This window comes from Aythya ferina, assembly GCF_964211825.1.
Source record: "Aythya ferina genome assembly, chromosome: 1".
NCBI lineage: Eukaryota > Metazoa > Chordata > Aves > Anseriformes > Anatidae > Aythya > Aythya ferina.
The window spans coordinates 105,955,030-105,981,884 of NC_140296.1; the positions used below are offsets into that span (position 1 = coordinate 105,955,030).

At 37.4% G+C, this 26,855-nt stretch overlaps 1 protein-coding gene across 11 annotated transcripts in view; it reads right to left on the reverse strand.

Annotated features, from left to right (window-relative positions):
* The window catches only part of ROBO1 (roundabout guidance receptor 1), a 737,333-nt gene that overhangs the window by 102,207 nt on the left and 608,271 nt on the right, over positions 1–26,855 (reverse strand). For all 11 annotated transcript variants that reach the window (XM_084506318.1, XM_084506315.1, XM_084506317.1 and 8 more), the window contains one exon: positions 21,926–22,083. In XM_084506318.1, the coding sequence (XP_084362444.1) occupies positions 21,926–22,083 (158 nt within the window). The remainder of the gene's footprint in view (positions 1–21,925; positions 22,084–26,855) is intronic.

Here is a 26,855-nt window from a genome sequence, read left to right on the forward strand (position 1 = left end):
AGACAACTCAGTATCATGTGTATTTACTTGATAAGAAATTTCCTGCTGTGCCCTCAGAAAAGAGGACTTATACAGGATACGAATCTCCAACAGCAGAATTCTCATTTTCAACTTCATAGCTTAGAAGCATTGCTAGGCATAACTTCACTGAGACTTGTAATCTGACAAAAGACATTTCTCAGAGCACAGATCTCTCACTGCCACGGTGTCACAATAAATGATTTACCAAGGTCCTTGTGTAGGGTCTTCTAAAGGGAACTGTTGTGACAGGACTCAAGATATGAAGAGCTTTCAAATAGAATTTCATAGGCCTTCTACAATGAACTCCTACGAGAAACTGAAAGGCTTTAAGAAGGAAAGGGAACATTTTACTGGACTTAGAAGTACAGTTCTGAAGTAGCAACAACAAAACCACCTCAGTCAGGAGAGAGGACAGAAATAAAAATAAATTATTCAATTTTTTTTTTTCTTATTGGCATGGGCCTGTGCAGCGGGTCATTATTTCCAGTTTTGGCTTCAGTCATTCAGTGACCTTCTGAGTTGCAGCAGATTTGGCACAGATTTCCTCTTTACATCCCCTCTGAGACTGCCCACCGCTGGCTCCTGACTGAAGGGGATATGAGTTACAGGTTCCCGGATCCTTCCTGTGACTATTTCACTTCCTACACTCGATTGTCTGTGAAAGCTTTCCTCCCTGAAGCCAGCTCAGTAGCTTCCCAAGGGAAGAAGGAATTTCTTCCTTCCTTGCAGAGGGTAAACCTGAGCCTTTTATGGTACAGAATACAAACTGAGAACCAAACTAACTGAAGAAAAAACTGTCATGGATGAAAAAAGGCAACGAGTCCTTTTATACACTTCCAAATTGATACTTTGACAGTTTTGAACTTTGAGAGATTTGGTATCTCATTCAACACATTGTCTTTCAAAACTTTACAATCAAGTTTACTCCCAAAGAAGTGTTGGCCTTACCAGTCTAGAACTACAGACACACAAACACTTCGCAAAATGTAACCTTGAAAAAATAGACAATGTTTTGCAATATAAATACTAAAAACTTGCTGGTTCTCCAACTTTGGATCAAGGTGAATTACCGTCATGTAAATTACATCATGCTTCAAGAAAGTACAAAAACCTGGGCTACATTTCTATTGCATATATCTCTGACTGAGCCTAAGTTCAGCTCTAACTTTCATCTAAGACAACATGGAACATACAGAGTTGTGAAAACATTAAACCTTTCATATCATTTCACATCATTTGTGAAACACTTTCAAAAAAAAAAAAAAAAAAAAGGAACACACACTTTCATTTTTCAGAAAGACTTAAAAGTTATAGTCTGCCACTTTTCACTCTTCCATCACTGATCACTGCAGTTCCTGTCAGCCTCAGCACATGCAAGTCATAAATCACAGATTTCCATGTATTTTCTGTGGTCTGCACACAAGCTTTGTACTACAGGACTGAAGTAAAAAAAGTTGTTACAGGCAACCAAAGCAAATCTGGTGGTAGCTTTCATTTTTATTAAAAGAATACCAAAAAGCCACTAGGTCACATATTAAGGATATGCATAAGGCCCCTGTTTGGAAGCTCCTAAAATTTAAACTTACAAAGAATAAGAAGGAGAATGAATGCACAGAGAGGTGAATATCCACTCCCCCAATTCCCCCAGCAACCTAGGTTCATTATTTTTATTTTCCCTTTGTGCTCAACATTTGATCCTCCAGACAGCCTCAAGAGGCAGTGAGTGACCTGTAGATCTCAGGCAGTTCACAAAGCATTCAGTTTCTGCTACTCTTAAAACAACCCAACGCAGGTTGCAATCAGGCCAAATGAAGTGTGCAGTGTTCTAATTCTCTGTGTGGGATCATCACTCCCTAGTGCTCACGCATCCCAATCCCTTAAGCCCGTTACCTCCAAAAGTCTTCATTGATGGGCTACTGGTAGGCTAACCAGGGAAGAACATGGCTCTATTTTCTGGAAGAACATGCTGCCTGACAGTTTTGCTCTTCCTCTTCAGCCCTTACCTTTGGAGCTGCAACCTGCTTAATGCTCAGCATGAGAATGGCAGTGCTCATGGTGTAAACAGCTAAGGAGTCTGGGGGAAAAAAAAGCATGGGAAATGGTGCCTTTGGAGACCAAAGCATGGGAAATGGTGCCTTTCCCCCTGCCTTGCTTGCAGTTCTCTCTCGTCTGCTTGCAGCTGGTGGCTGCTCAACCTATTGAGGGGACTCTGCAGCCCTGCTGGGATAACTGCTTCCTCTGCAGCATTTTCTTGCTATTCCTCTCAGTTGCCACGGAGGGCTTAAACTCCCAGCACGAGGTTTGCTGTTGTTAAAATACTACTGTATGCTGCATCAGTGGAAAAGGTGGGGGAGGATATAAGTGGCTGGAAGCGGGGAGAAGCTGTTTGGGACACTGGAAATGTCAGCTGCTCAACTTTTTCCATTTATATTTACAAAGCAAAGTAATCTAAGGTCTAGCTGGCCAAGTTCTGTATGGAAATTAGCATTTCCTGTTTGTGGCAGATTGCTGTTGGTGGAATGGGCTTGTAAAATGACTCAGTACTTTCATTACCCCAGTTTCTCTTGTGGCTGCTTTGCCTGCCTTTTTTATAATTAGTACTACCCTAACATACGTAAGAAACTGTGAAGAAACTGTGATGCTTTCTGTGTGAAAGGTATAGAGATGCATAATAAAGAGGAAGTGATACTTAGACAAAATTAACTAAAATTTTCACCTGACCAGATTTCAGTCCTTTGGTATTAACTACTTTTTTTTTTTTTTTTTTTTTTTTATATGACAGTGACAGGAAGTTAAAAGCTATAACTGCATTCCTATAGTAAACTTTTCCCCCTAGAAACATAAACAGCCATACTAAGCTTCCAAAACAGATACAAAACCACAAGTGTCCAATCTGAAGTAAACACTTTACTTTTGAAGACAGTACTTTTACTTGGCCAATTATTTAGCATGACAAACGGAATAGAAGATCTACTTTTCCGTGTAAAGGAGTTATCTACCTAACATGCTGATCAAATTTTTCAAAAGCAGATGACAAAAGCTAGGAGTGCTTGTCCCATGGGTAACGTAAGAAGTACTCAACACATATGATCACTGGGCAGACATATTGACATGTTCAGGAAGCTGAGTGAGCAATTCCACTTTCAAAAATCCGGTCCTGAATACATGTCATCCAAAAGATGCTGCATGGCATGCACTACATCAAGTGCCATTCTGAACAATTGGTACTATTTAGAAATGGGGCAAGTTAGTTAAAGCTGTCCTCAACTGGAACACCACTAAGGTCTGACCTCCTGATACACTGTAAGACTCCACTTAGCACACCAAATACATGAAAATATTTTTAGGAAAAATATTTATGACTGGAAGTTCTCTGTGTTATTCCTGTTACTGCATTTTTTTTTCCTTTGCTGGCTGACTTCCTTCCCATGGTGATACACTACAAGGAAAGGTAAGAAAAATGATGCAAAAATACACACTAAACAATGAATGTGAACAGACATGGAAGGCAGTATTTAAAGGACTGCCTTGTTAGCATCTATGCAAAAAGAAGACCTTATCAATAAACTTCATTAGTCTTCTGGTCTCCTTTTCAACACACACAAACACGAACAGGATCAACCACTGCTGCATTACATAAACAAATTTCAGTAGGTTACATTGCTGTCTGCACCAAGGTGTAACCTTACAGAAATTTTGTTAACAGTGGTTAAAGTTCACCCTTTATTATATTAGAGAACACATTTGTTCCAACACAAATCCACTGTTTTTTCTTAGTTATGTCCAGAAAAGGTAACAAAATTTTATTTGTTACCTTTGCGGATTCATTTTAAATTTTAAAATGGTATGGGATTTTCAAAGCCTACATAGACAAAATATTCAGAAACTAAGTTAAAAAAGGTGGAAAAAAAAAATCCCTATGCATAGTAAACATAAAAATAAAAGTCAAATGCATTATCAGTTATGTGTTATACTTTGCATTATACTACTTGCATAACACTTCAGATACTTCATGCAAACTTTTTCTAAGATATCCTTTTTAGAAGAAAGAATAAAACCAAACTCCACTGAAAATAGAAGACAGTCATGAGGAAAAAATAAGTTAAAGCTTTAGAGAAAGTTTGATATAGATCAAAAAATAAAAGGGTTATGATTCTCTTTACCTATCAAACAGTTCCATGTGTTACTACAAGTTTAGCAAAAATGTCAGAAAATCTTAAAAAGTTTCATCCTTTGATAAGATTCAAAAAACAACATGAAGAAACAAACAAAAAACATCCATTTTCAGGTTCAGTTTTGCTTTGTTGGTGTCACTGGATTGCAATGAAATGCTACATGTTTGTCCCAGACCTAGAGGTTGGCAAGAAATGTTTGGTGGAATATAATCTGAATAGTTCCACTATATTTCAGAAAAATGTTTGAATAGTACTTAAATTTCAGAATACGTAATTGTAAATAATGAAATTCTGGACAATCCTGTTAGAGTCAAGCATTTGTTCATGACCTGTGAGAACTGAGGCATAAACTGTACTACAGATATTAATGCTGACAGTTTCAAACATCCGTGCAAGGAACAATCTGATGTGTGTGTTGTATATAATATTTATGTATGTACTATGTATATAGTATCTGCTGTATTTATAGCTGCCTTTAATAATGCATTAGATTTTTGTCTAGGCTTATTCTGCTCACAGAGCAAGCTAATTTCATAGCATGACTGCCTTGAAACATACCACAAAGGTATGAGCTTATGATCCTAATAGTAACTTTTCAACAGATGCTTAGGAGTTCACCTTGAAACTGAGGACTGCGCCTCTGCTGAGCCTGACATATTTGTAGCCCAAAGGAGCAACTCTGTCCCTGAGACATATGAGGTGGTGAAATCCAGAGCAAGAAGAGGGATTTAATGAGATGCATACTTCCTTGAGGATTGGAAGAACAGGAGTTTATTAAATGGAAATGAGGAAGAAGGGATACAAATGGAATTCCATGAGAAAGAAATTTTAGATGCTAAATTAGTTAGACAGGCATGTAGCTATTAGACTGGTTCAAAATGTTGTTTCCTTAGCTGTATGATCATGTGGTTAAATAAGCAATATCTTTCCTTTTCAGAAAGTTCTATTATGGCATTTTCAAACTACAGTTCAAAACCTTCCAAAGGGTAAAACTGTGGCACCACAAGGAACTGGAGTGAATGTAGCTGTTACACTGATGACTGCAAGTTTCCAGAGAAGCCTCAGAGAAGGAAAATGACATAATTCTAACTGAAAAGAATAATTGATTTAAGGTTTGTTACCTAAAATATCATGTTCAGAAAGAGATGACAGAAGGGGATACAGCACTGCCTCTTAATATCTCAACCCTTTCAACTGAGTGTACAGAGGATGTAGAATAACTTCATATACAGTCTGAATGATATATTTAGGTATAATGCCTGTAAAGCACTGCTAAATAATTGATTTTGCAGAAAGTAAGGGAGAAAGAATACAAGGTCATGATCTAGTAGACTTGTTCTGTCGGAATTAAAGAAAAATAAAAAATCTCCATGAGCAGAAACAAAAGTTGCATTGACATTTTCCTCTGTATCTCAATAAATAGATCACCTTTTCAACATTAGCTACTGTTAATTCCCCAACTAGAATATGTGGAAGTAATTTGAAACAATACAAGAAGAATAAAACTGATTTTGGTATTGATTCCTTTTACTATTTCATAAATACAAAACTGGTAAGTATAACAGCACCCAGGGGTCAACCTCACCAAACTAATGGTATATTTGCTTTATCAGAGGATAACCTTGACAAAAATAGGGACTTCCCAAGGAGCACATTTATATACAATACAGTATATATTTAATACAGTACAATGTATTAAAATAACAAATTTTAATACATGTTTGGAAAACCTCTATCAGCACAGTAAAAGAGTTCTCTTGGCTAGCTACCAATCCCATAGACAAGAACAGTATTTGCAAACAATTTTCTGGGTTAGTAAATCAAAACCCCTGTTAATTATAACAGGCTAATTATCCAACACGGTACCTTGCTAGGACAGTTCCAAATAAACTAACTGTTCTTAGCCTGTCAATAGCTAGAATTTATCCCAAAAAGCCAATACTTACTGATGTCCTTTGGCCTGTCACCACACACAGTTTTGCACTGTGCAGTATTGCAAGCAGTAGTTCAGGCATGGTTCTGCCCATTTAGAAAGAAAATGCTTTCTCATCTTGTTACTTTTGCTTGTAATTGTACAGATGTTCTTTTAATAACTTAGGAAACACAGTGATAAAGCTGTAAGTTTTAAAATTTCACATCTGTTTTTACACAAAACTAGGAAGAAATATAATGCATTCTTAAAAATCATCGAAATATATTTCTATGAAACAGCAGTGAGAGACTGCTTCTGTTAATTTGTCTGAAACAGTGTAGACTAAGAAAGGCTCCAAATGAACAGGTATCCAAAACATCACAAGCTGTAATGATGTGTTAACCTTGGTGACAGTCAAAACAGAAGGGTCAAAGGTTCAGCTGGCATCCCTAGGGGTGATCTTTCAAGGTGAATTTGAGACTCATTGACAGGGCAGCATAGTAAAACTGACACTGCAGCCTGAGATACACATCCGTTACAAAGATGAAAAACTGCCTTCTTTCTTGAACTCTGTATTTATAATGGTAGAAGAAATGGCCTTTGTTGAGATGGTTAGCGTATGGAGAACATAGATCTCCACCTGCTGAAATCCAGATGAACGTTTTCAAAGACTACTTTCTATTTTCAAATCAGAATTAGTTAGCAAAGCAGACTTTCAGGTTTATTTGTTGTCATTACTCCAGCTACTCTTAATTTTGCAGATGTTAAAAGTTATATCTGCATGTCCTACTTAAAATGTCCAGATTGTTAAAATTAAGATTTCTCCAGCCACTGAAAACCCTGTTACGACTATCTACATTTGTAAGCTTCAAGAACAATAGATATATAAATGACCCCTTATTCCACCAAAGCTTTCCATTTTGGAAGAGAGGAGTTACAGCTGTCTCTTTGTTCAGGCATTTCTTAATACTTAAGAACAACAAATGCAATAGGTATCAGGTAAATACGTATGAAAGCAATTTTCTCAGCAGAAAGTCTGCAGTGAAAATGTAGTATGTCCATAACGCTCCAGGTGGTAAAAGGAAAGTATCTTAATGGCAAACAACAACAATAAAAAGATAAAGAATCTGGTCAGTACCCAATCAGTCACAAAGCATCACTACCTCCAAGCTCAAGACCAATGTATCTCTGTGTAAGAAGTCAAGCAAAGGGGGGCAGCAGACCTACACGGAGCAAGGAGCTCCTAGCAAAACTCAAAAAGAAGAAGGAAGTATACAGCATGTGGAGAAAAGGAACATGCCAATTAGTAGGAATATAGAAATGTTTGCAGAGGATGCAGGGATGTGACGAGGAAGGCCAAGGCCCATTTAGAATTAGATCTAACAAGGAATGTCAAGGACAACAAGAAAGACTTCAAATAAATCAGTAGCAAAAGGAAGACTAGGAAAACATGAGACTGATGCTGAATAGGGTAGGTGCCAAAGGATGCTGAGAAGGCAGAGTTACCAAATGCCACCTTTTAAGACTGCTTCAGTCTTCACTGCTAAGGCCAGCCCTCATGAATCTCAGATCCTAGAGGGTCTGAGACAGGAAGTCTGGAAAAAGGAGGCCCTTCCCTTGGTCAAGGAGGAGACCTTGTGGGTATCATGTTTGCCTAATTGGTTAGAGATCATTTAGGCAAACATGATACCCACAATTCCAATGGGCACCCACAAGTGATGAGGGAGCTGGCGGATGCTATTTTTAGATCACTCTCCACCATCTTTGAAAGTTTGTGGAAAACAGGAAAGATTCCTGAGTACTAGAAGAAAGTTAATGACATTCTACTCTTCAAAAAGGGCAAGAAGGAGGACACAGGAAACTACACGCCCGTCAACCTCACCTCTATCCCTAGAAAGGAGACAGAACAGCTCATCCTAGAAGTTATCTCCAAGCACAAGGAGGATAAGAAGGTGATTAGGAGTAGTAGTCATGGCTTCACCAAGCAAAAATCATGCTTAAGCAACCTGGGTAGGTGAGGGGAGAGCAGTATACGTTGTCTGACTCCCCAGGGGTCAGTACTGGGTCCAGTATTATTTGACTTATTCACCAATGACGTGGATGAGTGCACACTCAGCACATTTGCTGATGACACAAAATTGGAAGGAGCGGCTGATGCACCAGTGTCATTCAGAGATACCTGGACAAACTGCAGAGTTGGGTGGAGAGGAACTTAATGAAGATCAACAAGAGCAAGTGCAGGGTCATGCACCTATGGAAGAATAACCCCATGCACCAGTACAGGTCCGAGGTTGACCTGCTAGAAAGCAGCTCTGCAGGGAAAGGCCAGCTGGGAGTCCTGGTGGACAAGAGATTAACCATAAGCCAGCAAGTGTCCTTGTGGCCAAGGTGGCCAATGGTTTCCTGGGGCACATTAGGAAAAGCTTTGCCAGCAGGTCAAGGGAGGTGATCCTCCCTCTTTACTTGGTGATGCCTCCCCTGGTGCACTGTATCCAGTTCTGGGCTTCCCAGTAAAAGAGAGACATGAAGCTCCTGGAGAGAGTCCAGCGGAGGCCTATGAAGATGATTAGGGGACTGAAGCATCTGTCATACAGGGAGAGGCTGAGAGAGCTGAGCCTGTTTAGCTTGAAGAAGAGAAGGCTGAGAGAGGATCTTATCAATGTATATACTTATCTGAAGGTAGGGTGTCAAGAGGATGGGGCCAGACTCTTTTCAGTGGTGACCAGCATCAGGACAAGAAGCAATGGGCACAAAGTGAAAAACAGGGACTTCCAGCTGAATATGAGAAAACATTTCTATATAGTGAGCATGACAGAGCACTGGAACAGGTTGCCCAGAGAGGCTGTGGACTCTCCTTCTCTGGAGATATTCAAAGCCTGCCTGGATGTGATCCTGTCCAACATGCTCTAGGTTGCTTTGCTTGGCAGAGCACAGCTCTCTCCAATCCTCAACTATTCTGAGATTCTGTAATCTCAACTCTTTCAGAACTTCAAAAAGGGGCTTCTCTCTTGCTGTAAATTATATTGTATGTTTTCTTGGAAGGGTGAAATATTAGTATCAGCAAAGGAAATGGTAATACATTGATTTCAGTAATGCAGCAAAATGTACATTAAGAGTACAGGATGTGTGCAAAGTGTATTTTCATGAAACATACTAACCATAGTCTTTGTGAATGCAAATTTCCCAGGAGTTATAATCATGCAAAGTACCTACTATAAAGACATTCCTACTTTATTAATAAACTAGAGATCTCTGAACACAAGGGACAACAATTTTAAAGCCACTTTGATGCTTCAGCATACAACTTGAGTGGTAAATAATTGTTTTATTTAAAAACCAAGGAAATCTCAAAATATTTGCATATAGGCTAGATCCTGCAAGTATTACACAGTCACAAACACCTAGTGGACCATGGCCTGAGTACGTGAGTGAGAATATTTCTTTACTGCTTTGCCTACAAAAAAGAGTCTATTCATGATTTAAGATGCAATAATGCTTTGCGCTTTGGCCAAGTGGCACAACACAACTTTGTTGTAATACTGTCAGACTGCTTTACATGTATGAATGAATTCCGTTTCACAACTCGTGAAATGCTGAACAAGAAGTACTGAATAATTTCATGGCTTGCCCAAAATCTCATAGGCAGACTGCAGCAGCACAGCAATTTGCTTTGCTTAGCTTGCAGACTTTCTACCTCAAGGCTATCCTTCCCTTACTGTACAATAATTTTCTCCATAGGAAAATATTTGTGGCTCACTTTTAAAAATAGTGTTGCAATGAATGTATTGTCTCATGGTAAAAATAGCTTATCTTTAATTCTATTCAAGGTACAGGCCTGCCAGCAAGAACCCTTCATTCCTGGAATTTGGAATTCCTATCAGGAACTGTAAAACAGCTTCAATCAGGTACTTGCAGCTTCTGTGGTAACATTACACACTGAACAAGCAAACTTCTTCCTATTTGATTTGTGTCAGATTTTCCTCCAACAGAAAAGTTCAAATTGAACAACAGACGTCAGAGTAGCTGTAAGAGCCAAATGACTCTAAAAGAACTGGAATAGCAAATCTACAATGGGGATGGTGAAGGAGGAAAGACCAAGCTATCACATCAACATACTAATCTCTGAAAACCTTAGCATTCTGAATGGTGTAACTATTTGGAAAAGGAATGATGCAAAATATAAAAACTTACAGTTTAAAGATCTTGACTCATCATCATTTTGTTCAAGGAACCAAACTTCAAACATTGTGAGGGAAGGCAAAATTACTTAAGCATACATCTCTATGGCTACTTTCAAGATCAAATAAATACACTACATGCGGTAGAAATATTGGAAGATATACATCAGGAAAGCATCTCACTTTCTCAAGTTTTTCTTCCTGAACAGCATTATTTTCCATGAATTATTTTCCCTCGCTTAAGCTTGTAGGGAATCTTACTCCCTCCCTCCCTATATCTGTATAATTTATTCTCCCTCACGCAGCCAGAACAAGGAGGCCCAGCAGAGCCAAGCACACAACCATTAAGAGCAGCAAAGGCAGAAGGAACAGCAAAGCTGTTGAGTTAGAAGAAAGTGAGTATAATTAGATGCAAGTAAAAGTAACCACCCACACTGCCACATTAAAAAAAAAGGACAATCTTTATGTGGCCGTTTGCCAAACAGGTTCTTGCAAGATAAAGATTTGTTGAAGAAGAAAAGTTAGATCAATTGTACCATTGACCTAAATGAAGCAGGAGTATTAGCAACAATTGCCATCTAGCTAAAGTTTTTTTTTGTTGTTGTTGTTGTTTTTTTGTTTTTGTTTTTGTTTTTGTTTTTGTTTTTTGTTTTTTAAATCAGGGAAGACTTAAGGCAGGCTTGGTCCTGCATAATATTACACAGGAGTCTGGAATAACACCCTGCAATGTGTATGTTAGTCCCACACTACTGCACATGGTGAATATCTGAACTTGGCAGCAATTGTGATTATATTATTACCCGGAGAGAGAGAAGTACTCTGTTGGGTTGAGGAAACCCAAGAACTGAAAAATTATTATTTTTGAAGTGCTGAGATTTGGACTAGACTTTTCATATAACCAGAAGCATCATAGGAAATTCAGTAAGGCAAAACTATCCAAACAAAGTGAAATAAGCAAAAATGAAGTTGACAGAACTTTCAAAAAGTAGACCAAAAAAATCAAAGCATACCAAACAAGAAGCTCTAATCACTTACATCTGTTCAAGGCTCCAGAAATGGGCACTGTTCTTCTCTACTATTTTTATTCTACATTTTTCATTTGATTATGAGAACATAATATGTGCAAACTCAGCACATAGACTGTTGAGGTTTTATTAAACATGCTTTTAGAGTTAGTGTCATTCTTACTTTACAAAACTAATTCTTAAAAAAAAGCATGATATACAATAAAGTCTCAGTTAGCAGTTATCCGATATTTAGATTTTAAGTGACAACATGTGGCTGCTACGGTGTGCAAGCAACTAGGAATATCAAAAATGCCAAGAACAATCAAATTTGTAAGGTCCACTAGAGACTTTAAAGAACAAAAATGTACTCCTCCCCCTTCCCAAATGGAGTGGGTTTCAGTGTTTGGAAAACACTGAACACAGTGAGAACTCGGGTTGATTCACTTCACTGCTACGCACTTGTCACAAATAATGCATTGAATTCTCTTGGATATTTGTCTGCTAAACGTCTTTCATGACATACAAATGGAAATACCTCTGTACGCAAGTATAAGTTAAATATAAATACAGTAACAGATAAAGCGAAGGACTCACAGGTCCAGGAATCAGCATGAAAGTACCTGGGAATACAGACAGTTTCTAGTGCTTAAGTTTCTTTTCTAGTTTCTTTTGCACATTTGATAGGTAGAGACGGTCAGTCCCATGCCCAATGGACTGAACTTTCCTCTGAATACATTTTGTGCCTGTTCACAGTGCACACGCTTCCCAGTGAGAGACCTAATGCGTCTGGTGTGTTACATTCATACAAGGCTCTAAAAGTTTGATACTACATATTTCACTGTTTCTCACTGTTTTTGTTCTTGATTAGGAATCAGAGAAGGTAAACAGTCCCTAAGGGGTTGGGAGGAATAGATTCTCCAGAAATGGACTTTTGATTTAGAGGAGGATGCCCACACTGTGCTTTAAGGATCTCCATACAGCTGATGAGAGGAGGGAGGGAGAAGAATTAACTTTCTAAACCCGGTCTTCATCTTTATTGTGCTTAATATAAGCACAATATAAGTCTCCTTTCCTGACTGCTTAAAAAAAAACTAACCAAACAAAAATGTTTCTTTTTCATTAAGAGAATAAAATGAATGAAGAAATAATTTCCCTCCCACATCCTTTCTTCAACTCCCTTACCCATCCCAAAGAAAACAACTAGAATATCAGCCAAATCAAACAGAGGATTTACTTTCTCAACATAAATCACTTTTGCTCCTAATCATTCAAATCATAAAGGCCTACATGCTCTAGATAGCTCAAGTAACCTAGTCTGCGATAACAACCACCTGTTTTGATATTATTTTTTAAGGAGTAGAAGCTTCCCAGACTCCATTTCTATCATTTCAAATGATCCCAGAGGTTCAAAACTCTCAATAAACCATTTTACAAGAAAATAATGATGTATAATGTCCAGTTACGTGGAAATCTCAAAACTCAGATATCTAACAATAACACACAACGTATTTGCTGCAGCCACAGCCACTTTTTTTTTTTTTTTTTAACACTATCTAGGTCATCAGTTCATGACTAGGGACAAAAGAAATCCATAGAGAATTTTGACTCAGTAAAGAGTTTTCAAATTCCTTTAAGTACACAGAATATCTGCAAAAGAACAATTTTCTTCACTTTATTTTTATATTTAAAGTAGAAATAATTGTAAAATAAAGTTCAGTATAGAAAAATGCATGCTTGGTTCACATTAAAGGTATACTTTGTATTATACAACAACAGTGAAACATCAAAGAGAAACCATAGTTACACTTTTGATGCCCAACATTTTAAGCAGTGAGAATAAAAATAGAATATCTGAAGCAATGTGCATCACTGATGCAAAGGAGCACTTCTGAAAGTTGTGAGAAAAGCAGACAGGATGGATACCCTTAGCTATGGGGATTTTTTTTTCTGACAATATGATCAGCAATAACATGGTTTAAAATGCCAGCCATTACATGATAGCCTTTTAACCTAACACTGAATTAAAATGAGTTTTAACTGCAGTAGTTTCACCTCGTTTGAATGCTGTCTCTAAATCTCATAACCTTGCACAGTAGGTTGCACTATGATAGGGAATGCCTTTGGGGACAGAGAAGGTCAATTTTGTCTTACAGGCAAAATCCTGTCTCTGTGACATCCAGCACAAGCCTACAGAACCTGCTGGCCATACACAGGTGTTTGTTACTGGGCCACCCTTTAGCCCTGAATCATGATGTTCTTTCCCTTTCCACTAATTCCACTGGCTATCATTATCCTTTTTGAGATGTCTCCTGAAAAGGCACAATGCTTTGATTATTCTACTAATGCCCAGTTTCCAAGGGACTGGTTTATTAGCCCTTGCCTCTAGATTCTTCAGTGTGGATTCTTATAAAACATGTTCCACTCAGTGTGAACCAATGCATCATTTGCCTTGTCCTATGTGTTATTCAACATCATGGCATACAAGGTTCAGGATTAATAATTACTTGTTTAAACCATTTAGAACAATTTCTGGCATGAAATATGACTCAGGCACTTTAGACTAACTGGCTAACCATCTTGCCATTTTCTTGCAGCAAACACTTCACACTAATGGAGAAAGCAGCTTGTCCCCCAGAGAAGTATTTGGGACAGTTGACTGTAAGAGCTACTGGGAAGGAAGGGAATGTCCACGCGGGTGTTTTCAAGCCATTTGCTTTGGCTTGGCATGTGGGGACCTCCAGCCAATGCAAGCTCTTTTTGCCCTTACCCTCAGCACAACAGAAGCTGTGTGGCCGTATTAGTACAATACCGTGCCTTAGTGATCTAGCCTGTCTCTCAGCAGGGCTTATTAGCTCAGGCTCGGCGCCACATTAACTGCTGCCATATGGCTTCTGGTCGATTCAAAGAGTGAGCTGAATGAGCTCACATCTGCCTAACAAAGTCTGCACAGCTATGTTTTTACAAATGGCAAACCTGCAAAAAGCTGTGAGGAGAGAATCTTGCAATAGGCTAGAATTTTCAATCCCTGTTTACTTCTGTGCTTGCAGAAATACAAGCTTTCACTAGTAACAGCTGGGTTATTAACAGGTCAGGGTTGGAAACTACTTGTGAACGCATCAGAGATGAAGAGTTTCAAGGGCTAAGTCTGAAATAAGATGGAATACCATAAGCCTCTAGACAGCAAGAAAAGCAACGAATACAAAAATATATTCTTTTTCTGTATTTTTTCTTCTTTCTTTTTTAGAAAGTCATTCATCCTTGAATGGTACTCAGGCTACTAGGATTGGTCAGATTTTTACAGTCTTCCAAGAAGAGTTGGGTCATCTGTAGAAGGCAATGTTTTAGGACTCTACCAGAAAAACACACAGAACACACAAAATGTGACAAATACTAGTCATAAAGATTATTGTACCACTGAAAAGAGCCCAGATAGCTCTGTGATAATAAATTCATAAAAAAATAAAAAATAAAAATAAAAAAAAGACTTGGGAAGTAAGACACCATTAAATGTCTTTGTCTTCACAAGGGAAGAATGTTAATACAGATGTAGAAACTCCAAGGGTTTAGACACAGTAGGGGAGAGAGAAGACGTGCAGAGAGAATAGAGGATGAAGACAAGAAAGTTGTCCTGACGAAAATGCAAGAGGACAACAGAATTACACATGTCAGGGTTAGGACAGCAAACAAGAAAGACTATCCAGAAGATACATTTTGGATGACTAGTGAGTGTTAAAGAAACCAAAGAGCAGAGAGAATCCAACAAGAGCAACAGGGACCCTGAAACAGAGCTTTAAGCATGAATACAGAAAAACAATTGTCACATTCTGGAAAAATTAAGAGCAAGAAACAGCAGGATTTAGAAACATTCTCAGCATCCTCTGGGATAGCTATGGGGTTCCAAATTCTTTTTCACAATCTTTCGTCTTTTTTCCCCTTTGGGTGCCAAGTTAAGTCACAGCAGCTCCAACTGTGTTACCAGTGGAAGCAATATTAATAGCAGAAGAAATATAAATCATTAACAAAAACTACTCTTGATCCTTGAGGAAACCACCATTGTAGGGATCAGCAAAAGAAGGAAAAAGAGAAGCAGAGTGGAAGCCAACCCTCTCTTGAAGTAAGAAAAAGAAACAGAATGAAGAGAAAGGACTGGAAAGAAAGGAAATTGCTGGGAGGAAACAAATACATAGTGGAATCAGTAGAAAAATACACTTCTCTTTCTAATCCTCCTGGGGCATATAGGAAATTGCTGCCTGCCCTTTAATCTGCCCCCCAAAAGAAAAACAATTAAAATGAAATAAAACACTTAACTGTATTTACTTGCTGCCACCCCCCTCACACACACATCATTCTGTGTGCTGTGTACCCAGGCCATGATCTCTCATACTGTTCTCCACAGGATAGACTATGTTAACCTACAAGTAAGCATTACATCTTCTCCAGAAATATGCATTCCTTTGCTGTGTATTTAAGATATGTAATTTGGGGAGGCTAAGTTGTTAAAACATTCAAGATTAAGAAATTAATGAAAGAGAGCAGGGCCAGGAGAAAAAAAAAAAAAAAAAAAAAGAGAGAGAGACAGAAAAGGGGAAAAAAAGAAATTAGGATAAACATCTTGAATTAATTCAGAGTAGCACCATAACAGTATGATTTGTGTCAGGAACAAAGCTGTTTCAAAGGGTTAAGGTTCCTGCACAGCACACAGCAACAAATTCGATCAGGTTTTGTTTCCTTTTTCTTGATTCACTTCCCCTCTGCAATTTTTCCCACTGCAATTTATCTTTGGAAGGAAAGGGCCCTTTGGATAAATGAAGAATTAGTTTCTACTTTTTCCACTGTTCCCTCCAATACAAACAATACTTTCTCTTTTGTGTTTTAAATGATATGCATAATAATTTCTTCCATTTCTTTCTTCTTCCTTTTTATGACAGAGATCATACTGGTATCACCTGTCTTGTTTTAAACTTGTCAAAGCACAATGAGGCTGTGAATGGTCTCAACCAACAAAGATGAACCAAGCTTTTTTTCAATAATTCATTTACAAAATAAATAAATAAAAAAATAATGGGGTAAATGCATAAATCTTCCTGTGGTTGGTATCTTTACAGAGGTTTCTTGTCATGTCAGATCAGAGACCTCATTTTTACCTTTTGAAGAAAAGCATTTTCTAGACTCACTTGTGTAAAAATAGCATTGTGCAAGAGAATAAATACTTGGTATTTAAGATGTACTATTTAAGGGACAGGATAAGAAACAGTAATCAAGAATTCAAGTTACAACTTATCTAAAATAAGAATGTAAGTCATTCAAAACTGTTGCTGTCACAAGACAGCCACACACAAAAGGAATGAAAACCTGTATGCATTATTCATCCTTTAACTTTGATCTTAAAAGCTAAGAATCTTGAACAAGGAAAGATAAATGGCTTCTCGAGGTTTTTCTTTTAAAAATCAGATGAAAATGATTCAGGATAAATGATAGATAAGAGTTAATGCGAAAGAGGGGGAAATTGCAATCACAGAGCTGCATCAAAGTTTCAATGCAAAAGCTTTGCTTTTTGTATTCAGTTGCAAAGGATTTCTTTTTGAGGTACCAGCATGCTTTTTCATGTATATGTAAAAAGATTTTAGCTATTAAAATTTAATTTCCAGTACACATAGCTCCGTTCTCCCACCATCCTTCAAGATGTGGGCAATTAGGAAGCTTTCTGAAGTATGGGCTACTGCTGGTCATGGGGCAGGTACAAAAGAAGCTGTGAGGCTCTGACCTCCAATCCTGGCTCAAACATCAACTTGCTCTAGAGCTTATGTAAGATGTATACACTCTTACACTGGGAAAGTATTGATAATTGCAGGCACTCTCTGCATTGTGATTTTTTGAGATTTAGTTCATTAAGCAGACATTGCCTATAACATATGAGACATATTGAGACAGAGATCCAAAAGTGCATGGAGGTTCCCCAGTCTAATAGGAGATACAAAAACTCCTCTTTGAATGCTTTGCACTCCGCAGAGTCTGTAATTATTGCCAGTTTTTGCCTAAAGATATGCTCAAAGGCCCCACCATCTTGGTTAGATTACTGATGTCAGCATCTTATACACAGGCAGTTGCCTTCAGATTCACAAAGATGACGGATCAGCAGCAAAGTTCCTTAAGGGAGGCTCTGAGCAAATGAAATGCAGGCAGGCAACACCACATTTATGACAAATCATAGCACACCACCCATTTACATTAGCAGCAAAGTCAAAGGGAGAGTGCCTTTACATTACAGTGTAGAGCAGGAGGCTTTGCTTATCTGACATCCAAATTTTTACCTCAGCATAAGCAGTTAGCATTAATCAGATGTCAAAGTGGGGCTAGACAGAGAAAAAAGCTAGGTAAATACAAGGGCAGGTTGGGAGGAAATAGATGGAGAATGAGGAAAGAATTTCATTTCAGTGGTATGTGGTAGGAAGGCAGTGGGAACACCATTTGAAAGGCAGCGGAAGATTTTGGGGTACAACAGGAAGAAGGCTGAAAAGGGAATGGAGGCACACTAGGGATACTCACAGGCTTACAAGCAACCATTATTCACTGCAGTATCTGTGAGCGCCCAAGTTAGTCATTGCTCACGGCCACTGATGCTCCTGCCAACTCTATTTAGACAAAACACAGTGGGAAAGACCAAACCCTGTGATCAGAACAGTCAGCAGAAACTACAAGACTGACTCCACTTCCTCCTTAACCTGAGGCAATGCAAACTCAGAGCTTTCAGCTCCAAGGTAAGTGCTTGAAACACGTGGCAATGTACTAATGAAACTGGGCTGCCATGCAAAGAAGATGGCTAGACTGCTGGGGCTGGGAGTGTGCCTGTTCCTGGTGAGGACACCTAGAAGCCAGGAGCCCTGGTCTAAATCCTCGCTCTAAGGAATTCAGTATGAATTTGATCTAGCAAGACAACAACTCCATATGCATGAACAATAGTAAGGGCTGGAAGCAGATTGAGGAAGTTCCCCACCCCGGTGAGTTCCCTTCTCCATGATTTGTAGTCCTGACCTTGCATTTTCTCTCTCCACAGTGTCTCAGCTCCAACACAAGAGCTGCACAGCCTCTCCTAGTACAGATGGAATACCTTAACATTGGAAAAACACATTTTGTTTTTAAACTGTTCACAGTGAGAAACAAGAGGCATTCACTGGACTGCACTGAAGCACTCTTTTTCGGCTATACATGTATATTATAGCAGGGATTCTTGATTCCACAGTGATCCCCAGAGAGAAATTAACTTGATGAGCACAGAATCTCACTAGTTCTGCTCTGGCCTCATGATAATTGTTTTTCAATTGAACAAATTAAGTTAAAGATAAGCATTTGCTTCTCATGCAAGACTGTCATTCTTGTTTCACTCACAATATATAGAAAGGGATTAGCCACATCAAGCATTTTCTTTCATACCATGCTGTAAAGGACACACACAAAAACAATGAAGTTTAGCTACAATGCACTAAGAAAACTGTTAATATACAGCATATTCAAGAGCAACAAAAAAAACATGTTTTAGTGATGACTCTTCATCAGATTCAACCAGTGGACATGTGTACAATGAACAGCCTGTACTGAGCCTGACTTGAGGTAAAATTGAGCAGTACTGGGAGAGCTGTGCTCAGAGAGAATGTCTGTTTCTATAATCCACCACAGATAGCTGTGTCCAGACCCTTACTTTCACTTCATATTTGTTCCACTCACTACTGCTTATAACCTGAAAGACATAAATTTATTTCTTTTCAAAGTACATTTATTTGCCCTACAAATGGACCAAGATATGCAAAGAGCACTTTGATTTTTATTATCTCTCCTACATAAACATATCAATTTCCTTAACCCTACTGGGACAAAATAATATTTTCTTTTTATTGCATTCCAAAGGAAGTAGTGCCTGAACTTGGATCTTACTTAACTGCTATTTATCTAAATCTCTTGCTTCAAAATCTCTCTCGGGAATGAAGCTACCACCTCTGTTTCTCCAGCACCCTTAATACTTGATCTTGTAAAAAACAGTTCTGCTGACTCAAAGATCAATATTGCCATTGCAGATGAGAAAGACAGTTTCCATATATCAAAAATAAGGTTGCCTCATGGACATAGTGTGTATTTTTGAAGAAACTAAAGATACGATTCAGAAAAGAGGTGTCAAACATAATCCTCTATACCTAAAAAAGTATTATCTTAATGCTTATTTTAAAACCCTTTTCAGGAAAAAAAAAAAAAAAAATTGAATGCTTTAGGAATTTTTTAGGAATTAAATCAACTGGAAATGCCTTAAAAGTTGAGTCATGACAAGTATTCTCATTGGTTGTATGTCCACTGGTATTACCTATATATTGAGCACCAACATATACATTTTGGCATTTCCTGATCTGGTAATTTCACAGCTTAAAAAGAGGAAGGTAATGCATGCAAGTCATATTACCTGAAAGTTAGTCTTACTGATATCAGTAAGAATTATAGCATAATTTTTAATAAATAATTAAATTAAAAAAATATTTTTAAAAAGGCAGATTTCATACAAAAATTAAGTCTACTGATAAGTCTATCGTTATTGTTTTATTGGCATAAAAGCCAACAATTTCATTCTTATTTCAGCTACTGTACTGCTTTGATTCTTTATGTTTCTGTTTTTAAATACAAATGGAAATAATTCAAAAGAGATCTGTAAACAAAAATTGAACAATTCTAAGTCAGGTTTCAAAATCAGTATTTTTTGCCCATCTGTCCTTTGGCACATTCTCTATTCCAGGTCTCAGTCTCTTCGTGTCTCCCAGCCACTAGCAAGATAATACAGATGGTTACTGCAAAGTTGTCTGAGATGTACATCTGAATGCATATTCATCCACTTGGCAAGATCCTGCTACAGCTGTAAGTCAATGCAAATCTGCATTACAATGTAGCTTCAGTCTCCTGCCTGTGTGAGAAAGCAGCCATGACATTCCTGGTGCTGTGTAAGACTGTGCGAGGCAAATATGACGTAAAACGATGCAGTTGATTTAGCTATCTCAGCACTGTTAATTTGCACCTCTGAACACAAACACTCATTTCAGCATGTGAAACGCATATATCTACACATACATCAAAACTCATTCTCAGTTGTTTGTTTTTGGAAGCAGAAACTAATAATACAACCTAACTTTACTCAATATAATGGTGAAAGAATACGAGGTAGGTGAGTATTTTATGTGATAAACAGAAAAGAAAACCAAAATGAGGATCTTTATTCCATCATAAGCACAGTTTTAATAAATACGAGTGGTGTTGCCAATCAATGACTGTTGCTTTTGTTCTGGGTATGTATTTTTCTGGCAGCTGGGAGAAGAGCAGTTTTAATGTATAACAAAGGAAACGTACTGAATAAGTTATACATGAAATTCTTTCAAGAGACTACAGCAATATAAAATGCAAGTATAGAAAGCACTACCTGAAGAAAAAATAGCATTGGAATCTTCCCCTTATGTCAGGTCAATTGACTTGTCACAGTGGGAAGGAAATTTTAAAAGGAAATTGCAAGTTCTTCTTAAGTATGATTGGAGGAATTGTGTTAATAGCCAGCAATCAGTATAGGTTCTAAAGGGCACTTAAAAATTTAAATGTATGCATATGCCAGAAGTACACAATACCAGAGCTTTGTCTTGTTCGTAAAAAGCATGTGAAACAACAGGCAATTTAAATCTCCAGCATCAGAGGCAATTTTTAACTTAGGTTGCTGACATTTAAGTGTTCTTCCATTAAAAATCTCCCTCATTTCATCATTTGATTGAGGTATATAAATATGTATATGACCTTGTTTTACATTAATAATCCTCAAAGTACCAACAGGATAATACATGATATGTACTTTAGATGATACATATTGTTACCATATGGAAAGATGTTCTGGTTCACCATGCTGCCAGCATACAACTGATTTCTGAACTCCACTTTTCCTTACCCTTTCTTCAAGCCATTAGGCTCAATAACTTATTGTTTTACATACCAAAAATTAAGAGTGATAGTTTTGTGATTTGAGAAGATTTTTTTTTACATACTACTGAATAACTGTGCACTGTATTCAGCAAGCTACAGCTACAAGTGAAAATAACAACACCTCTAATAGGAAAACAGCTTAATTTGAGATTATAGGGTAAGCTATTATCTCTCTAAAGAAATATTCCAAATGTTTTCTTATCCTTTGTACCACAATGCACAACTTTTCTGCCCAGATTCCTTCCCAAAGAATTACAAAAGAAAGTCTCACCTAGACTACCAGCAGTTTCTCCTTCCAACTAAAGAAGGCAGATACAGTTGCAGGAATTTGTAAGTGGATAAAAGAGAAGAAAATTATAGGAGAGTGACAATGAATTTCATTTTCACAAGTTTGTAATTCCCCTAAGGAAGAGAAGAACACAAGTTTTGCAAGGTCCTCTTTAACAAACAAATGCATAGCTTATAATGAAGCAGTACGTGACTAGAGAATGCATTCCAAGCTAAGTGCAAACTAACCTTGCCTTTGAGGCAAGGAATAGACAGAACCCAGAAAGTCCATCATGATTGGATGTCCACATGCTCAAGAGACTAATAATTTAGGTTTTACAAGTTTTTCAAACAACTCTCTTTTATACTTACTGTAATTCTCTCATCTTTGTCATCCAGAGGGGTCCCATCTTTTTTCCATGATATAGTGGGTTCTGGGTGACCTCTTGGGGGCTGACACTCCATCACAGCAGGTTCGCCTACGGCTACCATTACATCTGATGGATTTTGTCTGAAGTCATCACGTAGAACTGAAAGAATGAAGAAGACGAAGTCAAAAACTACCCAGCAATACACCAACAGGACAGCAAAGTGTTTTATTTTGACTTCTAATGGTTCCTGCTGTCATTTTTATTTATATTAATGAACAGCATAGCTCAGGAATTTTATTTGGCATCTGAGGATGGTTTCTAGTACTTCCACACTGTAACACAGAAAACCCACATGTAACTAACACTGTGGACATGAAAGGCTGACACAGACATAGGACTGTCTACAGGAAACAGCTGCCTCATTTGTTCCTGACATAGCTCTGCCTCACATGTAAGCACAGGTTCCTATCACAGTTGAAGAAGACAAAGTATCTTCTGCTCAGTTGGAAAGTTACTTGGGTATAAACACGATAGAAATTACTTTATGATCCTCTTTTTCCAAGACACAAAGTCAACCTGCCTGTAACTCAAAAGTTTATGGCTGAAGATTGGCCACTGGTCATATGAATTGCACCTTGAGTTTATGGCAAAGATTATATGGCAAAAATAACTGAACTTTGTAGTTACTTTCAAGTTCTAGATGACACTAAGTGGACAAACATTTCTGCAGCCTTAGCTAAGCTAGTCTTTGCAATTTGGCTTCTCTTGTTTACAGGGATTTTTTTTTCCCTGATCCCTGGGAGTCATCACTTACTTTGATACAGGACCACATCCTTCATTTGGAAGAAGTCAATTTTATTTAGTAACTTTTCACATAAGGAAATTTTTTTTTTTTGGTCTTCATTACTAGAATTTATTCTTTATCATCATTTGGTCAAGCCTAGGCCTAGGCAACTCCAGCTCCATCTGCTAATCTGCTATGAATTTTATCAATATCTGTGTGAATATATTTCTTTTTAGAGGAGGGGAGACATCATACCATGCTCAGCAGACCACTGCATTATGACTCAGTTTAACAGAATAATGGCATTCCTAAGTCTTGCCTAGCAAGTGGCATTGGGTTTAATCTAAAAATAAATAACTCAAATGATAATAAATATAGCATTATAGACCTCTCCACTGTGGTTACGCCATCCACACTGAACAAAGGATATTGTAACAGAGTAGTACACTACAACCAAAGGACCCTTAGGATTTTGACAAAGCTATCAGTCATTCTTGCTACTTGCAACAATCTTGTGTTGACACTGATTGGTGCCAAGAATCCATAGTAAATAAACCACGTATCATACGTATCAAAAATACGACCGCAGACATAGTGGCACACATTACAAAAGAGTGGTTGGGTTGTTAATGCTGTTTGAAAGCTGACTATGACTTGTTAGATATTAAGAAATGTTGGTGTGCTACAGATTGGCACTGTCACCAAACCGTTGCTCTCTGATTGGTCTCTCATGCTGTTCAGACCTATTAAAATGTTCTGAGGGTAAATGGGTCATCTAACATGGGACAAGGGAAATACCTTTCTAACACCTTCCTATACAGCAATGCTGTGTAATCTAACGTGAAGTGGGGGAGCACAAAGGATTTACAGTTCTTTGACTGTTTGGGGGGATTATTGGCAAATAACGCTGTCAATGAGTATTACTGTTTTCTATTTTTTTCCCCAAATAGGTTTACCTTACATTCTGACACCCCACAATTCAGTGGCTACAATGACAGGCTTAGCTTGATTCATCAAAGGTATACCTTAATTCATCAATATAGACTGTTATACCTCTTTTCTACATACAGGATATAATTTCTGGAAGCACCAAAGAATGTTTGTATACCATGAGGACTGAAGTATGTTGCAGATACTACCAGACATCATCTGAAGTTACTAATTCCCTTCCATACTGAAGCACTCATGTTTCAAATGCTTCAGTTAAAATATTAAATTAAAATATTAAATTAAACATTCTGAATGCCTTGGAATCAGGAGATACTGTACTGCAAGAGGGCAGTCAGGGATAAAACAGTTCTAACAATTTAACAATGCAAAATAGTACAAGAGAGTGTTAGAATTTAATGAAGAAATTATTGAATTATTCCGGTTGGAAGGAACCTCCATGCTGTTGAACAAACATTACCTTGTCTCAAACAGAGCTAGTCTAGAAGCTTCATTTCAAACACACAAAAAACCAAAGCACCCAAAACAAAACAAGAAATAAACCTATAATGTTTGGTGTGCAAAAAAAAAAAAAAAGAAAAAGCATGTTCCATAGCAAAACATCTCTCTCTATAAAAAGCAAATAACACGGGTATTTTCCTTCTATGGACTAGGGAAAACTGATGACATTTTCATCAACAACAACAACAAAAAAATCCAGGTTACACCTATATGAAATATGTTTTCAGAAATGAGAACTATGTCACTTTTAGCTTTTCAGAAAAGTATGTCAAAATACTATTATCCTATCCTTTAGCTTCCCTTCTGCTTTCAACAGAACTGTATTAAGTTCAACCTGCATACCTCTTAGAGTTTTCTTACTACATTCCTGTAAATATTAATGCAACAGATTTGGAAACATCAAATTATTTTGTTTCTGGAAGCACTCAAATTCTACTCACGCAAACTGAAAATCTTTTACATACATATTCAGCTTATACTGAATATGGCATTAATAACCAGATGCAACTTATTGTGTTCCTAGGCAGCTAGCCCTCAAGCTACCCAGATACAGTAAATTGTGTGGCAAAAGTAGATTGGGCTGACACTGCTGAAGATTTTTTTTTTTTTTTTTTTTTTTAAGTTTAATGGAGACTTTTTTTGGCTTGGATCCACTGGTCATATTATTACTTCCTTTTTCACATTCACAAACTAAGGAACATAAAAGTAATAGAAATTGAAGTTGAACCAAGTTACTTTAAAAAAGTATATATCCAGTTTCCAGTGCCAACACCATATGGAAGTACAGGGGAGATTCTATACGAAGAGTAAGAAGCCTCTTATTATTGCTGAAGACTTTAACACTTGGATACATCTAACAGATATATAAGTGCCTTTAAATTAAAAAAAAAAAAAAAAAAAAAAGTGAAGGGAAATGATCTTAACATGCCACAGAGCTTTTCAAGTCTGAAAAACCTCAAATCTAAGATGAAAGCCTATCAGATAGCTAGCACCTCAGATGGCTTTTAGCACCTTTCAAGCAACAAAGTCCAATACTTGCATAATAAAAACAAATTGCTAAAATGCTAAGAAAATGGTAAGAAAATGCAATCTATTAGAGATCACTCCACAGTTAGTTGTTATTTAATTGCTTGATTGTGCAGCTGTAAAGTAGATATTTACCTTTTTTTTTTTTTTTTTTTTTTTTCGTTTCCTTTTGGTTTTGTCTCAGGCCCTGACAGGTTGGAAAAAAAAAAAAAAGTTTTTCATGTTCTTCAGAGTCAAGGTCACTGTAAATTGAGATTACATTTCCTCTTGAAGATATATTTGAACTGTGCTTGGTAATCCAGTACGGTATGTGCTTTCATGCTTTCAGTCACCAAAGGGTCAAATTTCACCACACTTTTTTTTTTTTTTCTTTCTCTTCGTATATGCAGTTGGAATGAAAACAGATAAATTGAGAGTATTTTTTCTTCATATTCAATATGTAATCTTCATATATAAAAATCTCCATTTCTGAAATACTGTGGTTAAGGTTTTCTAATATTTTACTCAATTTTCTCCAAAATACAGAAAATCATGATCATAGTTATTGTTGTTGCACAGCTAAGACAGTACAATGCACCTTGCACAACTAAACAACTTGGTGATGTTGCTGTGTGAATTCTCAATTCCCACGCTTGGGCAGAAAGCACTTTTTTGCTGTGCTTGCTGAATTAATCAGGCTGAAGAGAAACTTTGGTAACTCCACCTAAAAGTCAACGACTCTTTAAAACCTTGCACTGTTCAATCAATAAAGCAATTACACTTACCCCAGAGAATCCTTCCCAGAGCAGAAAGGAAATAGCAATCACTTGAGTATAAGTTTTTATTGACAAGCAACATAAGTAGAGACAGTATTTTTTGTGTAAACCATAAACAGTGCTTGTCAAAATGCAGCACCCAGTGTTTTTTTCCTAATTTTTTATGCTGGCATGCTGGCTACTGTCAAAAAGAGTAGCCAGTCACTACTGGGTGAAATTACATGATATCTTCAATGATATTACATGATAGCTTCAATGATATAAAAAATCATTTAAAGGTGTCATAATTAGGAATGCAATGAAATAGGAGCATAGATTTTTTTTTTTTTAAACTTACAGACACATGACATTTACACTACTACTAGCTAATACCTACACAATCAGCAACACAACAGTCCCAAACCATGCTGTCAACCCCCATATAGTTATACATGTAGTGCTAGTTACTTGATATGTTGGTCATCAGGCACACATGGGCAACACAAGAAGAAGAGGTGTGTGTTGGTTGGTTTCCCTAAACACCATGGGTACGTGCGCTCTTTTGTCTTGCAATGGGCCAGTCAGAAGCATGCCCCTGTATCTAGTACGTAACCGTGACTTGATCTGCTCAGTGCAACCCATACGACATGTCTGAAGGTAATTGCCTGAAGGCAACTGAAGGCAATTTTTTTTCAATGTACACACTGTAGGTGTTTAAGAAAGACTATTGTTAAATTTTTATCATTAAATACCTGTGATCTAGTTTTAAGACAACAAATAAAAACACAACAAAACACAAGAAAAATAAACCAACCAGAATGCTCTAGCTAATAAATGGAAAGAATGCATTTGTAAGGAATGCACTCATTCCCATTGCATATTACAGCCGTGTCTATCATTTAAGAACCTGAGATAAGAAAATCTGAAAATTTTTATTA